A 16,757-nucleotide genomic window follows, 5' to 3' on the forward strand; every position below is an offset into this window, starting at 1 on the left:
TCTGCCAGCTCCCATTTACTGCTAAGTCCAGCCCCTGGGGCTGGGAAAATCCCGTCGGCACCAAGTCCCAGGTCCACATCTCTCCCTCCCTGTCTTGTCCCCTGGTCCAGCCCGCAGGGAAGGTTACCCGGGCACGGACCGGGGCGGCTTCACTGGAGTGTGAACGGCGGGGTCAGTGTTTGCATTCATTACAAACCCAGTTAGGAACTGGTTGGCTCAGCCCTGGGCAGGACCCGGCTCAACGTGCAGCTGATCCTCAGCCTCGGCAGAAGGAAACCACTCCTCAACCTACCCTGGAGCTGTGCTCAGCTGCTGAAGGAGCTTCCCGGCATTTCTCCTGCCCTGTGCCTTCTCCCTCCACCCCTCCACCCCGGCTCCCATGGCCGAGGAGAAGACTTTTCGTTATGGGTTCATCATGTTGGGTTTCTTCCTGGTGATGACGGGAATGTTCATCATGAGCGTGGAAAAACCCCACATCTACATCACCTTCTGTGCCCTGGGCATCCTGCTCGTAGTTGTGGGCATCATCTGGAGCATGTGTCAGTGCTACCCCAAGGTAGGGTCCATCCCAACCCTGTTTGCCTCTGGGGGGCTGGGTGTTCAGCAAGGTGGTGTTTTTTGGGGGGGGAGGAGGGGGTTTGGAAGCTGTGGATGTGTAGCTTTGAGCTGTGCCTCAGTTTCCCCATCCATGGGCTTGGGTAGCAGCAGGGGAAAGCTGGGGTGATCCAGAGGGGGACAGGTTGGTTTGGGGGGCTCCACACCCTGCTATACCCCCCCCCCACTGATCTCTCATCCCCCTGCACTCCTGCACCTTCCTGAGCCCTGGGTTTTGCTGTCACTCTGGCAGCAGGGAATAAACCCAAGGAAATCATCTCCTGTTCATCCAGTTCCTCCCCAAACCAGCCCCTTCCCTGCACCCGTGGGGGCTCAGGGGGCTCCCAGGGCTTCAGAGGAAGAGGTTGCCATGGCCATGGAGGTACAGAGGGCCCCAGGACCCCCAGCACAGCCCTCCCCTGTCAGTCTCCTTGGCAGAGGGCACCGTGGGGCACCCACTTGTCCCTGCCCCAAGAAAGGGAGCTGACAGGGAAGGGGTTTTTTTCCCCAAGGAGACTGAGGTTGTGGCACTGAGCTTGATGGTGCAGGATGGTCCATCAGTCTGGGACTAGTTGGGACCCCTAGGACTGGCTGAGTCCCTGGAACTGGGGTGAACCTAACCCCAGCTCCTCTCAAAGCCAAGCTGAGCCCTGGTGAGGGGGTGGATGTGTCTGTTACCATGCTCAGGGCTCAAGGAAGGGGTATTCTCAATGTTACCCCTGACCACAAACCTCCTCCATGAGCCCTGGGATCCCCCTGGGCTTGGGGACATGCATGAACCCCACCGGGGACAAGGCTCTGAGAGCAGGGCCATGCTGGGTTCATCTAATTCCTTATTAATTTCCTCAAAAAAAAAAAAAATTTCCAACCAATACATCCAAATGTGCTGGGAAAAAAACCCCCAAAATCCAGCTGAAGGCTCACTCCAGACTGCTCATCACTAAGAGGGCCAAGGGTCTCCACTGTGCCCAGTGCAGCCCATTGGGCTCTGCCTGTCTTTTTGCCCCAGATAACGTTCATCCCTGTGGACATGGAAGCCAAGCAGTTCCTGGACCACAAACCCATCGTGCTGCCAGAGGGGAACACGTGGTAGGTCCCAGCACCCAACCCCAGTGCCCTGAGCTGCCCTTTCCCTTTTGGTGGGTGCTGCCATCTTCACACAGGGTTATATCTGCATGCCCCTGGGGACCAGGGCAGGGTCTGAGCATGTGGGGACTGGGGACAACTCCATCTCTTGCAGCAAAAAATGACAAGCAGGGGCTGGGGAAGGCAAGGGATGGCTGAGACCTCCTGGGGATGGGACCTGAATGATGCTGGGGGATGCAGATTATCCAGCTGTGGACATTTCCCTGCAAGGACTGGCTGCTGTGGGCAGCAGTGTGGCCTCAGTGGCCTTGAAGTTCTGTGTGTGTGTCCTCCAGCATCCCCTGGCTCTGTGGGGGTCCAGATCCTGCTCAGTGCCCTCTTTCTCCTTTGTCTGCAGCTTGGTTGCACCCTGGCCCAACCACGAGGCCACCAGCACTTCTGAGAAAAGCCTGCCCTCCTATGAGCAGGTCCAGAAGCAAGAGGTGGGCTCAGTCCCACACCCACCCACAGCCCAGCCCAGACCTCGCAGCTGCTCCCACTCAGCCATGCAGGCAAGAGCAGAGGTCCACAGGGAGCTGGGGGATGCTGGAGATCTCCCCCCAGAGACAGCACCTCGGCTGGACAAGGCAGCAGGCAACTGGTATGTGATGCCCATGGGGCTGGGGTGCTACCAGTGGGATGTGGGGTGAATCCTGAGGGAGTCAGACCCCCAGGATGGGGGGAGGGAGGGAGGGAGGGAGCCCCCCAGCCTGGCTGCAGCTGGGACAGTGTCTCAGTACAAAATTATTATATTGTCAATTCAGGAAGGAATCAGGGGTTCCTTTGGTTGTGTTTTGCATTTTTCTTTGATTTCATCCTATAAATAAAACCAGTGTCCCTCATCAGAATAAACTCCAAGCTCCTGGTCAGACTTTGATAGAAAAGAGATGCTCAGTTTGTATATATCTCCCAAACCAGATACTACATATGGCCCAAGAGATTCCCCCAAGCACTTTGCAGGTGATGGGGGTCACTGTGCAGCCTTGGGGCACAGGACTTGGCCTTTCCCTCTGCCAAAATGCAGCTCCAGCTGGCACAGTGTGCTTTGCTTTCTCCAGGGGAGAAAGGTAGGCACAGCATGTGAGGACAGCTGCTGCTTCCCCCCATGGGCAGGGGAAGGCACCTGGCCAGCAAGTTGTCCCCATAAGGGGCAGGAACTGGGAGCTGAGCCAGGGTGTCCCAGGGTGTCCCAGTGATGCTGAGATGCTGGCAGAACAACTCCAAGCCCAGCACCAGGTGCAGCAGCCACCAGTTCCAGGGGAAAACCCCATCTCCAGCTGTGTTTAGAGTAAACCCTCCCTTGCCCAGCACCCCTCAGCCCTCTTTGTTCCTGCAGCCCCCCCCGCCTGGCCCCTGGGGACGCACCACTGGCATCCCTCCTGGAGGACATGGACACACCATCACTGGAGGGGTCGGTGCCTGGCAGCCCCGTGACACAGGCACGATGTCCCCCAGCAACTACCACCCTCTCTGGCTGCACCCCAACAGGCTCCCTGAACGGGGGAGAGCACCCTGGTTCTCCCTGCAAAGGCACCAGGGAGGAGGATGAGCTCTATTATGGGCTCCAAGAGGGGCCGGATGCTCTGCTCGGGGAAAGTGACTGCCTTTTTGAGCCTGAAAACTGAATTTCTGGAGAGAATGAACACTTGGAATGGACCTAGCTCGTGGAGGGGACACAGACATTGATTGCAGCCTGGAGCAGAGGGGCTGGGGCTGCCACCCCCCCAGGCCTCTCCCCATGCCATGTCCCCATGCCATGCTCTGCCCCTCCTGCCCACCCAGGATCCTGCAAAACCCCAAGGGAGAACCACCAGTTCCTGACCCCCCAGAGTTCTGCAAGTATCCCTCTTGCCAGAGCCCTTTGGGTAGTTCCAGATAAGCCCCAGTGATCAGGATCCAGGACAAGCAATGTCCTTAGGAAGGGAAAAGATGAGTTTTGCTGCTCAAAAGGGGATCAAGGTAGGTGAAGATGTACTCATCCCAGGCAGGCTTTACCAGGCAGAGGTGTCCACAAAGCCTTTTCCCCACTTGTCAAAGTAGACCTGGAATTAAAATTGGATCCTGAGACTCTGGCAGCGTGGAGCTTTCACATCTCCAGACTGGGAGAAGGAGACCCTGCTGTCCCCAGCTCCTCTGTGAGGACCATCAGTGGCTTTGGGCAACATTTCCTCTCTCTGCTGTGTCAGGGTCAGCAGCTGTGGCACTGGGGGTGGCTCTGCACTCTGGTGCCCACTGTGCCCAAACTCCCTCTGAATAACAAGCACTTATTTCATGTCACACTGATGAGGCCAAACCTGGTCTGTCACCATGACAGGGGCAAAGCAGAGGCTTTCCACAGCCTGATCACAGCACGCAGACACGGCTGTGACCTCTGCTTGCCCTTCACCTTTTTGGGGCTGGGGGGATCTGGGTGGCTGAACCTCCTGGGGCGGCTGTGTTTGGGTCAAAACATCAGTTTGGCGATGCTGAGAATCCCTCGCCCTGTTTCCAGCAAGCTGGCCTGGATGCGTGGATCTGGCATGGCCCCAGGAGGCTCAAGAGCACACACTTGCTGCCAGAATGGTTATTCAGCAAATTTATGGGGGCTGATGAGCTCAAAAGTGTGGGGAAAGCTGTTCTCTGGCACCCATCTGTGACAGGACACGGCAGCCCTGGAGATGATACTCCCCGTGCTCCCCTGATGCCATGGTGCAAGAAACAGCTCTGCCTGGGGCCTTCAACCTAAAAATTCTATGATTCTATGATTCATGCTCCCATGAAACCCTTCTGGGTGTCACCACACCTCTTGCTCACCTTCACGTGCTGGCAGCAGCAAGGGGACAAGGACAGGCAATGTTTATGGCCACTGGGGTGTCAGCAGGGTGGGGTGTTTGCTAAATATTTCCAGCAGAACTGTGAGCAGCCATCCAGGAGGAAGCGTTGCCAAGCTGCTTACCTTGTTCTGATTCCTGCCTCTCCTTCTGAAGCAGAGTTGGACCCTGGTGACCTCGGGGATGCTGTTTGGACTGGGCTATGTCTTGCTGGACTCTGGAGGGTCCTGGATGGGGCAGGTTCTGCCTGTAGGAGATCCAAAAGCTTCTGCCCATCCTGCCCACTCACGGGATCCTTGTTTTGGTCGGGAAGGACCTTGAAGGTCATCATGGCAACTGTGAGCTCAGTGCTGCCAAGCCCACCATTAAAGCCTGTTCCTCAGCACCACAGCTACAGGTCCTCCAGACACCTCCTGGGATGATGGCTCCACCATTTCCCTGGGCAGCGCTTCCAACCCTCGAGGTGGAGAAATTTTTCCGCTTTTACCCACAGAAACTTTAAATTTTCGAAAACATTTTGCAGGGGCAGAGGAAAGGGCTTGGACAGGGAGGGGGGGAGGCTGGAGTCTGCCCTCCAACCCAGGAGCCCTTGGTGCAGCTGGGTTTGGGTCTCTCATCCCTCACTCAGGCACCTCAGGGGCCCAAGGCCCGCGGGTTCCTCCTCCCCCGTTCTGGCTGAGGTTAAACATTGAAGAATTGGGACATTCCTGCATGAAATTAAGAGGGAACAGCCAAACCCGGGCACCTTCCCACCGCCACCTCAGCTCCCGGGGCAGCCCCCGGACGCTGCCCCCGAACTTTTTACCACACGCACACACAGCCCCCCCTCAGGACCCCTTCCTGAAGAGAGATGCGGGGAAAAGGCGGGAGGGAAAGGGTTTGGCAGCGCGTGGGCTTAACACGCGGGGGAACGTGACGTCGTATCGCACCAGTGGTGTAGTGGTATCATGCAAGATTCCCATTCTTGCGACCCGGGTTCGATTCCCGGCTGGTGCAGAACCGATGTTTCGCTATCAACGAAAACCTTGGATATCGGCGCAAACAACTTTCCATTTTAATACTGTAATTTTTAAGTTTTAGGGATGCAGGGGCTCCTCCCGAGCTGCGCTGTATCAGGGTTACCCCAAAGCAATGCTGCTGCCCCGGGGCAGGGCGGTGGTTTAGTTGCCCTTTTCCCGTTGTTGGGTTTTTCTCTGCTGCCTTTTTTTTTACACTTCCCTTCCTTCCCTCAAAACTGAGAGTGGGGGGAGCAGTGGGGAAAAGTCACAGACACAGCCGGAGGGGACCTCTGCTCTCAGCAGCAGCAGGATTTGCTGCTAGACTGTGTGCCAGGGTGGCTTTTTGACAAGGTTCGAGTTTTTGGCTATTTTGATTTATATATATGTGTGTGTGTGTATATATTTATATATATTTGTGTGTGTATATATATATTTAATGCAAAAAAAAATTTCTAGACAACTCACTCCTTCCAGAGAGCTCTGGAGCACTGCATCTCTCACACTCCCTACCCAGGGACCTGGGTATTGATGCCCAGACCTCCCAGGGGTTGCTGAGGGGCTGCGGGGGGGTCTTCCCCATCCCCTCCTCTCTGAGCTCACAGCTTGTCCCCTGTGCAAAAAGGAAGGGAGTGACTCTGCAGGGAGAGGGAGTCTGTCCCCACTGGAACTGGGCTCCCTGGTGTTGAGGTGTCCCGAAGCATCAGCTCGGTGTTGCAGCTGCATTTAGTGGCTCCTGATTAAGCTGAGGTGACAATTAGGAGTGACACTTGTCTCCATGAGGAACCAGGCCCTGACTATGTCAGCTCTCCCTGGCAGAGTGGGTGACAAGTGAGGTCCAGTGTGTCCCACAGTTCCCCAAACCAGGATGAAGGCACCTACTCGAAGTCTTATTGGAATTAACATATATACATCCATACAAACCATTCACATCCACATAAACTGTACACATCGTTGTAAAACACACACATCCATATAAAAATATTTAATCCATATAAATGGTACACATAACTATAAAACACACACATCCATATAAAACAAATATATCTATGTAGACCATACATGTAATTATAAAGCATGTACATCCACATAAACCAAATACATAATTATAATACATATGCATCCATAAAGACATATAACCTCTGAGGAGCTTATAGCCATTAAAAAAAGATATAAATCCCTCTGTCCCTCAAAAGCAGGGAGAAGGGAAAGGGTTTGCTGAAGGTCACCCGGGATTTTGGGGCAGCACAGGAGCCCGGTGCTGCGGGAGGGGTGGAAAGCAGCATCAAGAGCCACGGGAAAGCAGCAGCCGTATCCTGGAAAAATAATATTTACGATGTGTGTCGACTCTGTAAAAAAAAAAATAAAAATGCCTAAACAGGATCAGAGGCTTTCACGGAAATTTATCCCTGAAGTCAGCCAGCAAGAGGCAGATAAAAGCGTTCACCCCTTTCTGAAAATAGTCCTTGAGCGTCTGCGCTTTGCCTCTCAGAGCTCCCAGGGGTGCACGGGGGGTCTGGGGGGAATTTGCAGCTTGGGGCCGAGCAGGGGCTGCTGTGGGCAGCGCTGCAGCCCCCTCCTCTCCTTCCACCCCTCCTTCCTCCCCGCCCTGCCGACCCCCGCCACTCGTTCATGGCTAACCCACCCGGGTGGGCCCCTGGGGCCGACGGCGGTGGCGTGAGCCCCCCCGCCACGCCGGGCAGAGCCGCGGGTGCGCTCCGAGGGTGCGCAGCGTTCCGCGCGGGTTCACGCTGCTCCCTCAGCTCCGCGGGTGCGCTCCGGTTCCTCAGCGAGCGATCAAAAGGCTCTGCTCCCCCGGCTTCCCCGAGGGCTGCCCGGAGCTTCGAGGGGTGGGGGGCTCGGCGGGGATCACCCCGTGGGTGCCGGGGCAGGGATGGCCCCGTGGGTGCTGGCGCTGGTGCTGGTCCTGGGGGCGGTCGAGGAGGGGACAGCTCTCCCCGTGGCTGTCCCGTCGGGTGCCGCCGCGTTCCATCGCGCCGCCAAGGTGAGGAGCCTGGGGTGGTGGGGGGAAGCGTGATGTCCACGCGTGTGTGTGTGTGTGTGCGTGTATATCCTCAAGCCAAAGGTTTGTGCGTGTGTCCTCCCTCCCGCAGGCGTCGTGGCGGCTGCCCGGGCGGTTCCTGGTGGTGCTGCGGGCGGGCAGCGGGGAGGCCGAGGTGCGAAGGGCTGCGGGGAGGCTGGAGGAGAGGGCGGCTCGGCGGGGACACCCGACCCAGCTCCTGCACCTCTTCCACTTCCTGCCCGCCTTCCTGATGGAGATGAGCAGAGACGTCCTGGGCATGGTACAGGGGTCCCTAAGTGGCAGGTCGCCGTAGGGGGTGGCAACCCCCGTCCTGGGGGTTTTGGGGGGAGGGACAGGAGCGTTGCCACCACGCCGGGCTCTGTGCCTCATCCCTGCAGGCATTGAAGCTGCCACGTGTGGAGTACGTCGAGGAGGATGCCTATGTCTTTGCCCAGAGCATCCCCTGGAACCTGGGCAGGATTGTGCCCCCGCAGCCCAGCTCGGGTGCTTACAGCCCTCCCAGTAAGTGCCGGAGCCCTCTGGGGGGACAGGAAGCTTTGGGGACAGGTCACTGACCCTGTCCCCTCTCCTGATCTGGAGGGGATGGGGATAGGGATGCCCCATGGTACTGCGGGGCTGAAGCTGCATTTCAGAAGCATCCCAGGTGTCCTGGGCTGACCGTGGTGAGGGTGCCTTTCCCCCTGGCTGTGTCCCTGGTAGATAAAGGTGACCTGGTGGAGATTTACCTGCTGGACACCAGTGTGCAGAGCACCCATCGGGAGATCCGGGGCAGGGTGCATGTGACCAGCTTTGAGAGTGTCCCTGAAGAGGAAAGCACCCATGTCCACAAGCAGGTGAGCCCTGGGGTGCTTGGCACAAAAATCCCTCTGACTGGACTTGTGGGGCATCCCAGGACAGGAGAGTCACTCAGCTCATGGCAAAGTTGCTGGCAGGAGGGGACCCCAGTGCTAGCAGAGACTTGGAGCAGACTGGCTGCATGCCCCATCTTTTCTGTCCCCCCCCAGATGATTATTTTTTAATCTCCCCCCACCCTAAAATATATTTTTTTAAGATTTATTCCACAGTGGGATTTAGTCGGAGGGGTGGGATGGAGTGCTGCAAACCTCCTTTGATGCAATGGGCTAGGATGTAAAACTGCAGTGTCTGTGCCAGGCCAGCAAGTGTGACAACCACGGGACCCACACAGCCGGGGTGCTGGGTGGGCACGACGCCGGCGTGGCCAGAGGCACCAGCATCCACAGCCTGCGTGTGCTGAACTGCCAGGGGAAGGGCACCATCAGTGGGACCCTCATGGGTGAGTCACCCCACACCCTGCAGAGGAGCCCCCTGCTTTGTCCCCGTCCTGCCACAGTGTGTCCTGTCTCTCGTTTTATCCTTCCCCCAGGCCTGGAGTTTATCAAGGGGGTGCTGGAGGCTCAGCCCCACACCCCACGGGTGGTTCTGCTGCCCTTGGCTGGTGCCCACAGCCGTGTGCTGAACGCTGGCTGTCACCAGGTGGCACAGATGGGGGTGGTGATGGTTGCTGCTGCTGGTAACTACAAGGATGATGCCTGCCTGTACTCACCAGCATCCGAGCCAGAGGTAAAGGCTAGGGGGGGCTACCCAGGGTCTAGGTGTGTGTGTGGACTTGCTGCTACCTCCCTGGTGGCATCCACTCCAACTGAGCAGCCACCTTCCTGCTCTGCCACCCCCCCTCCCTGGAAGGTCATCACAGTGGGTGCTACCAACCGTGAGGACCAGCCAGCCTCCATTGGCACCCTGGGCACCAACTTTGGTCGCTGTGTGGACCTCTTTGCCCCTGGGGACGACATCATTGGTGCCTCCAGTGACTGCAGCACGTGCTTCATGGCACAGAGTGGGACATCGCAGGCAGCTGCGCACGTGGCAGGCAAGCTGGGCTCTGGGGTAGTGGCCAACAGGACTCTTGGCTTGCCCTGAGTGGTGGTGGTGAGCATGTGTCCCCACAGGTGTGCTGGGGACGTTTTTTTTGTGTGCCATGGTGAAGCAGTGCTATGCTTTTGGCATGTTGAGCTCCTGCATCCCCTCCATGGGGATCCTTCTGGAGTTGTGCTGCTCCAGGGATTTACATGGAGGTGGCTGCGTGTCCCCTGGTTCTCAGCGTGGCCTTTGGATGTCTGCAGGCATGGCTGCCATGCTGCTCAGTGCCCAGCCTCAGCTGAGCTCTGCTGAGCTCCGTCAGCACCTCCTGCACTTTGCCACCAAGAACACCATGGACATGGCGTGGTTCCCCGAGGAGCAGCAGCTCCAGACCCCCAACAGCGTGGCCAGGCTGCCCCCCCAGCTGGGCACAGGTAAGGACCTCAGCTGCCTGCTGGGTGCCCTGCAGAGCTGCACCCTCCCCCAGGAAAGAAATGCTTGGGTGAAAGCATGGGGGATGGATCATCAGGTCATGTCTCCCCCAGCTGTGCTGGGGATGGCTGGGCCCCAGCAGAGGGCTGGAGGGAGACCTGCCAGTCCTTGCTGCCATCCTGCTCCATCCCGTGGGCTGTGGGTGCCCCTGTGGGTGCCACCAGCCCTCTGAGGCCATCTCCCTGGTCACAGAGCAGCAGCTGTCCTGCCGCTCCGTGTGGTCAGCCCTCTCCCCCCTCTCCCGTGGCTCCATGGCCGTGGCTCTCTGCCTGGACACTGAGGAGATGCTGGGCTGCTCCAGCCTCTCCCGCAGCCACAGGCGGCTCGGAGAGCAGATGGAGGTGAGCAGAGAGTGTGGGGGGACAGCAGTACAGCCCTTGCGGTGCCCACCAGACCTCAGAGGGGTGTCCCCACCCCCTGAGAGCCCCCGGTGACCCCGTGCTGCCCCGGCTGCAGGAGAAGGATGGGCAGAAGCTGTGCGTGGCCCGCAACGCTTTCCGGGGCCGGGGTGTCCGTGCCATCGCCCGGTGCTGCGTGTGGCCCAGGGCCAAGTGTTGGATCAGCACCAGCTCCCCAGTGTCCCAGGGCACGGTCTGCTCCCCAAGGGACCATGTGCTGACAGGTAACCCCCCGACATGGCAGGTGACAGAGCCTGCAGCCAACACCCTGCTACCCAAGGGTGCTGTCTTGTAGAAAACCCCTGAGACCTGAGGGTAAAAGGGTGGGTGCTGGGGTAGGGGAGAGGGACAGGAGCGTTGCCACCACATCATCCGTGTGTGCATGGAGACAGGGAAGGTTCATGAGACAGCCCTGAGCCCGTGTGCCGGGATGCTGCCGTGGCCCCCCCGTGCCCACGGACCCTCTCCCCTTGGCAGGGTGCAGTTTCCACTCCCCTACCACTGTGCTGGGTGATGGTGGCAGACCCATCCCGGGGCCTGGGCGTGAGCCCAGCCACTGTGCTGGCAGGACAGAGGTGGTGGCACGTGCCTCGTGCTGCCCTGCGGCCAGCCTGGAGTGCTGGGTGAAGGAGCACGTGTCCCCCAGCTCTGCGGAGAAGGTAGGGACAGTGCCCACTCCCCTGCCATAGGGGTGTCCCCACCTCTGCTCTGGTCACCTCTGGGGTTGGCTTTGGCATCTCATTGTGACCATAGCCCTCACTGCTGTCCCCACCTCTGCTCAGGTGGACCTCTGGCACCTCTAGGGTTGGCTTTGGCATCTTGTTGTGACCATAGCCCTCACTGGTGTCCCCACCTGCAGTGGGAACCCCCCCACATCCCCATGGTTGGGATCCATCAATGTGACACCGACCACATCACCCTGCTCAGGTTGACCTCTGGTCATCTCTAGGGTTGGCTTTGGCATCTCATTGTGACCATAGCCCTCACCGGTGTCCCCCGTTGCCCACCTGCAATGGGACCCCCTTCTCCCCCCCCCTTCCCATGTCTGGGATCCATCAGTGTGACACCGACCACATCACCCTGAGCCCTGGGGACCCTTTGGGGACGGGCAGCCCCCCCTGCCTGTTTGCCAAGCTGGGGAGGGTGACCTCTTCTCCCCCCGTTAGGTGACGGTGTCGTGTGATGAGGGGTGGACACTGACAAGCTGCAGCACCTCTTCCCAGAGCCCTGGCACCCGGGGAGCCTACGCCGTGGGTGACACCTGCGTGGCTGCCAGCCTGCAGGGCACCCGTGCCACCACCGCCATCGCCATCTGCTGCCGCAGCCGGCAGTAGGGAGCACCTGAGGTGGGGACAAAGCTGTCCTGGAGTGGTGTAGCAGGGATGGGTGGCTTGCTGGATGGCCACATCACTGGGGTGGGACCTTCTGGGGCTGAGCTGCTGCTCCTGGAATAGTCCATGGTCCCACATGTGGCTGCTGCTGGGCTGCTGGCAAGGGGGGGGACAAGGTTGTCACCCTCTTGCACCCAGAGCTCTGCAGGAAGCCCCTACCCCATCACAGGAGTCACCCTGACATCCTCTCCACACCATGCACTGGGTCTTTCTATCGAGTCTGTCTGTTCATGTTGTCAAGCAGTATTTAAGGCATAAGCACCACCTTTCAAAAAAATTACATTGTGGTGAGGATTGCTCCTTTTTTTCCCCAGTTAGCTGCTCATTTGATGTCAGCTTCTGCTGCTTAGCACTTGGAAAAAAATCTTAATTTAGCCCTTTTTGGAGAGCTTTATAATTGCCTACTCGTGGACCTAGGAGACTTCTTTAATTTTTAGTCAAGCATAAGGGCTCTAGTTTAAACAGTCTGCTTGTTTAATTAGATTTTAATCTGCATTGCTACAGAGTCAGCGACTGCTTTGTAAGTGGTTTTTTTGTTGTGAAGTCAAAGTTAATGATCTGCTGGCATTAGCTACTGCTTTAACAATTTCCCCTTCTGGGCTTCCCAAGACATGTAGAAATAGCTGTAATTTTTTTTTTTTTTTTTTAAAAAAACCAAAACAACAAAACATATCAAAACAAAGAAGACAAAGCTTTCATTGTACCTTGGTTTTTGTGTTTTTTGGTTTTTTTTTGTATTTGTACCTTCATTATTTATTTGAAATTTTATAAATAAACAATTTATAAATGTCTTTGTAAATAAAACTCACAGACCAGTGCTCTGTAGATTTGATCTTTCACCTGGCTTCATGTTCACCCCCATGGGGAAGGAGGGGGAACTCCCCCAAACACGCCAGCATCACCTTGGCTACAAGGTGCACCCTGACCTCCCCCCAGCACAGAGCTCTGGGACTCCTGCAGGGACCAGGGGCTGAGTTTTGTTTTCCCATGCACATACAAGAACAGAAATTTGTTTTTAAAACAGGGGTGTAGGCTAACAGCTCCCAGTTTTGGCAACAAACCATCATGTGGCCTTGTGCTTGTTATTGCTGTTGCCAGGAAAGCTGGACTTCACTCAGCAAGCCTTGAAACCCCAAAAAGAGGACAAAGCCCATTTTTAGGTGACCAGCAGCCTCTTGGTACCACAATATCTGATTTGTGTGGTATTACCTGAGGACAGGTGAAGCACCTGGTTAACCTGGCAGAGTTCAGCTGTTCTGGGTTGGGTTTTTTTTCCCCATCAAAACACCCCTCACCCATCTCTCACTCCAGCTGGAATTGACAAGACAGAGACCCAGTAGGAAGACCCACTCTGAAACATTTCAACCCTTTCTAACTTATCACCTGAAGCTGGCAAAAGCCCAACTTCAACCTAAACATGTAATTAGGTGACACGTATGTAACTACAGCCCATAATTTCACCAGCACAGAGAGGGGGAAAAGCAAAAGGGATGTTAGCCTCAGAGCTCCCAAACACAGCTGTGACACAGCTGGTAATTTTTCAGCAGCCTGATGAGGCTGTAACCCCTTCAAACACACATCAGGAATTCCCAGCAAGATAAATCCTGTTGCTTGCTCCCTTAACTGGTCCCAGCAGAAGGTGTGAACATGTTCCATGTACTGTAAGCCAGATACTGCCCTCCCAGCTCAGCTGAAGCATGCATAAGCCTGCTGGAAAGGAACAATTAAAATATTAGCCCTTGTTTAGTGTCTTTTTGGTGGGTGGGTGGGCAGGAAACCTCTCTGGTTGAGCAGAGAGCAGCCCTGACCCCAGGTGTGTGTGGGGAATTCTCCTCAGCACATGGTTTGCAATACCTGCTCTACCCTCCCAGGCACTGCCCGTGGAGAGTACAGCCTGGGCCAGGCTTGAAACCTAAACCTCTTTGTCCTTAGAGGACAAAAGCACCTGGCAGGGAGGCAGAGCCAGCCAGCAGCCCTGGCTGGAGCTCCCAGACCTGCTCTGAAGGCAGCGGAAGGGTGAGCAGGGGAACACCAACACCGTGGCACTGTGACGTGTCCTGCTCTCTGCATGTCACACCAACAGAAAACAGTGTTAATTCCAGCCCAGACTGCCTGGAAATCCGACACTCAAACCTAGCTAACCCGTGACCACCAGCAAAGCTGGGGTTAAATCATGCTGCTAAGCAGGGCAGAAGCTGAAACTGCAGAGATGCACCTGACAGTGCACCAGAAGATGCCACAGCATCAGGGCAGAGCAGTGCAGCTCTGAGGGCTGTTCAGCTGCTTTGATTTACTCTGGAGAGGAGCCAAAGCACCCTCACAGAGCTTATAATTTGCAGGGCTGACCTACAAAGGTTGAAGATAAGATCAACAAGAAGACAACAGCATAGCAGTGTACACAGTCTACAGATTACACTAGTTTTCTGTGAAAGGAATAACTTTATTCCATTGACCAGGAATCCCAAGACTGTTCATCAAGACTGCCCATTTTTTTCCAGTGCCAAATATCTATGTATTAATCAGACAGTATCTCCCCAAATGCTCACAGGCAGGCTGTGGCTGCTTCTCACTGAACATTTTGTAAGCTGTATAAAAACATTTTCATCCAAAAAGATCGGCAGTAAAAATTACAACATAGAAATGCATCACAATTTACACAAAAACTAGTTTCGTTGAACTCTTTTTTTTTTGTCTTCCAAAAAATAATCTTCAGCAGGTTCAAATGACAGCAGCTGGAAACAAAAATAATTGACCATGGATCATCTTATTGGAAATCATAACCCATCGACTTTGTACAAGCGTTGAGCAGAACCATGAAAAAGTTTGTATTGGTTTCAAGTATACAGTGGTGATGAGCCATGCTGATGCAATTCTCTCATCAAAAGCTTCTCTGGGCCTGCAGCAGAGGACGTTGTTTCCATAGGAAATAACAGGAACCTGAAGTGACAAGTGGTGCCAAGCCATAGGAACACTACCAGCTCCTTCCATCACCATCACCGCTGTGTACTCACTTCTTGTGATGATTTCTGACCCAATAATAAAAGGATTGGGGGGTGGGGGGAGGAGGAAGATGGGGTCTCCAATCCATAAGAAATGATTTATTCAAAATTAATTTAAAATGTCACATTTAAAACGTCCCAGCACGTTATCAGAAACATTTATAAAATGCTAACTCTGCCATGTGTCTATGAAGACATTGTTTGGAAAAGGAAGTGAGAGATTCACTACTTGCTTCTTCTTTGCACGCACAGTTTCTGACAACCAACTCTCTGAACCCACAATAAGTTATAAAGCTGTATAGCTGAAATCAGACCTGATGGTGACTTCCCAACAGTGAAATGACTGGGTAATTTCAATATTAGTGCACAAGAGTGAAAAGCTGTCTGCTGCTTTTTGTTTCGGCAACAGGATGTGAAAAGGAGGAACAAAAAAAAAAAGAAAAAAGAAAAAAGGAAAAAAAAAAAAAGGCACTTTTTGGCTGGTTGTGCCTTTCACTTGGCTAATTTCTCTGTTCTGGAGGTACCCAGGCACTCCTTAAGATGTTCCCCATTTCTGTGCATGTTTGTTTATATAATTTTTTTCTTTTTAAAGTAAGGCAGAATCCATAAATAAAGGCAAAAAAGCAGTGCAGAAAATGTGGCAAACTCAACATGTACAAAAGATGAAGAGTTAGTTGGCACAAAAAGAAGCCTGAACCCAGAGCCAGAAATCACTGAACTGCACTTGACATGGGAAACAAAATGATGCTCAAATCATCCCAACTGGCTTCCAGTTGATTACGAGCAAATCAAAAGAGCTGTGATACTTTAAACGTTGCCTAGTCAAGTGAAAAGACAAAGCCAAATCATTCTTTCCCTGTGTTAAAACTGCTATAAAATCTGCACAACAGTGTCCTCAATTCACTCAAGGAATTATTCATCATATACAACCAATACCAACTTTCTCAGTAATTTCAAAGCACAAGCAAGTGATTGCAGATCACAAGATTGAGACGACATTTTATTCAATATGTCTCCAAAGGTTAAAAAAATTTAATGAGTAAAACTGCAACAGAATTCCATCTTAAAGTGCTTTTTTCTTTTAAACTACTCATTAACTTTTTTTTTTTTTAAATTTCACCAGCATCTTTTAACAGTAAACACTTGTATGCCTACAGAACAAAGCTTTTCTTGTATTCCCCTTCCCAATTGTCTGTGGTTTTTGGAAGGGGACTGGAAAAGACGACCCATTCCAGAGCTCCTTGACCAAACCATTCTGTAAGAAAACACTCTCCTTACAGAGAAATCTTCCTGATCTTCCTCAAAGAGCTTTACAACTTAGCAGGGAGACATATTAAATACAGAAGTCCTTATGTAAACCCATTCTTTAACTAATATTTTACAATGAAATGTAAGTCATCACAAATCTTTACAGAAATTTGAATATTCCTATTCAATATTATCAGAAAGATTAAAAACTTGCCCTCCATACATAAGGGCAGTCTGGTTTTTTTTTTATTTATTCCTGTATAAAAACCAAAAGAATTTTTTTTTGTTTTGCAGCATCACAGAAAAGCAATAGTTTTACATTCACTCATTTAATGTTCACATAAAAATTCAACCACTAGCGTTTGTGTATTTGAGAAAATCTTCTTGACAAAAGGTGTCCAGACTCTCATAAGCTACTGCAGGTGAAGATGCAGTTTTCTAGAGCATTTATTGATCTGAAGCCTTTGTGGCTTAAAAAAAAAAAATGCTTTTAGCTTTCAGGGAAACCACCTCCTCCAGCATTGCCTCTGATCCTATAAAGCCACTTCACTTCCAGAACTCTTCTAATGGCACAAGCAACGGGACTCCAGTTTCTGTAGGTGGCATCAAATGGTGGAGTCAATCTGTTCTTGTACAGGTATCTTCTATGGGTCAACATCATCAAGGTCACTTTTAGGCTCACCAAGCATCATAGGAGACTCTGAGCCCTTTCAATACACACGAGGGATGGGGAGAGAAAGACAGGGCATGTTACTGCTGTGAGGAGTTCAGTTGTTGTGTCTA

The 16,757-nt window shown here is 53.7% G+C and overlaps 3 protein-coding genes and 1 non-coding gene across 7 annotated transcripts in view; 3 read left to right on the top strand and 1 right to left on the bottom strand.

Annotated features, from left to right (window-relative positions):
- The first annotated feature begins 379 nt into the window (after positions 1-379).
- On the top strand, positions 380-3,344 carry BSND (barttin CLCNK type accessory beta subunit). The gene is made up of 4 exons (XM_008502653.1): positions 380-556; positions 1,604-1,683; positions 2,078-2,320; positions 3,056-3,344. The coding sequence occupies exons 1-4, from the start codon at positions 380-382 to the stop codon at positions 3,342-3,344; spliced, it is 789 nt and encodes a 262-aa protein (XP_008500875.1).
- Positions 3,345-5,454: 2,110 nt separating this feature from the next.
- TRNAG-CCC lies at positions 5,455-5,525 on the top strand. The gene has a single exon. It is a non-coding gene; the product is annotated as a tRNA-Gly (tRNA).
- Positions 5,526-7,418: 1,893 nt separating this feature from the next.
- Positions 7,419-11,670, top strand: PCSK9 (proprotein convertase subtilisin/kexin type 9). The gene is made up of 12 exons (XM_030455746.1): positions 7,419-7,529; positions 7,639-7,827; positions 7,946-8,069; positions 8,268-8,401; positions 8,721-8,862; positions 8,953-9,149; positions 9,273-9,456; positions 9,710-9,880; positions 10,131-10,279; positions 10,395-10,560; positions 10,814-10,995; positions 11,503-11,670. Exons 1-12 carry the CDS (start codon positions 7,419-7,421, stop codon positions 11,668-11,670), a joined length of 1,917 nt encoding a protein of 638 aa, XP_030311606.1.
- A 2,476-nt stretch (positions 11,671-14,146) lies between these two features.
- The window catches only part of USP24 (ubiquitin specific peptidase 24), a 62,242-nt gene continuing 59,631 nt past the window's right edge, over positions 14,147-16,757 (bottom strand). For 3 of the 4 annotated variants that reach the window (XM_030455619.1, XM_030455618.1, XM_030455617.1), the window contains one exon: positions 14,147-16,681. In XM_030455619.1, the coding sequence (XP_030311479.1) occupies positions 16,619-16,681 (63 nt within the window). In that variant the 3' untranslated portion in view covers positions 14,147-16,618. The remainder of the gene's footprint in view (positions 16,682-16,757) is intronic. The other variant, XM_030455620.1, reaches the window with a different exon arrangement.

The sequence above is a fragment of the Calypte anna genome, chromosome 8, assembly GCF_003957555.1.
Source record: "Calypte anna isolate BGI_N300 chromosome 8, bCalAnn1_v1.p, whole genome shotgun sequence".
Taxonomy (NCBI): Eukaryota; Metazoa; Chordata; class Aves; order Apodiformes; family Trochilidae; genus Calypte; species Calypte anna.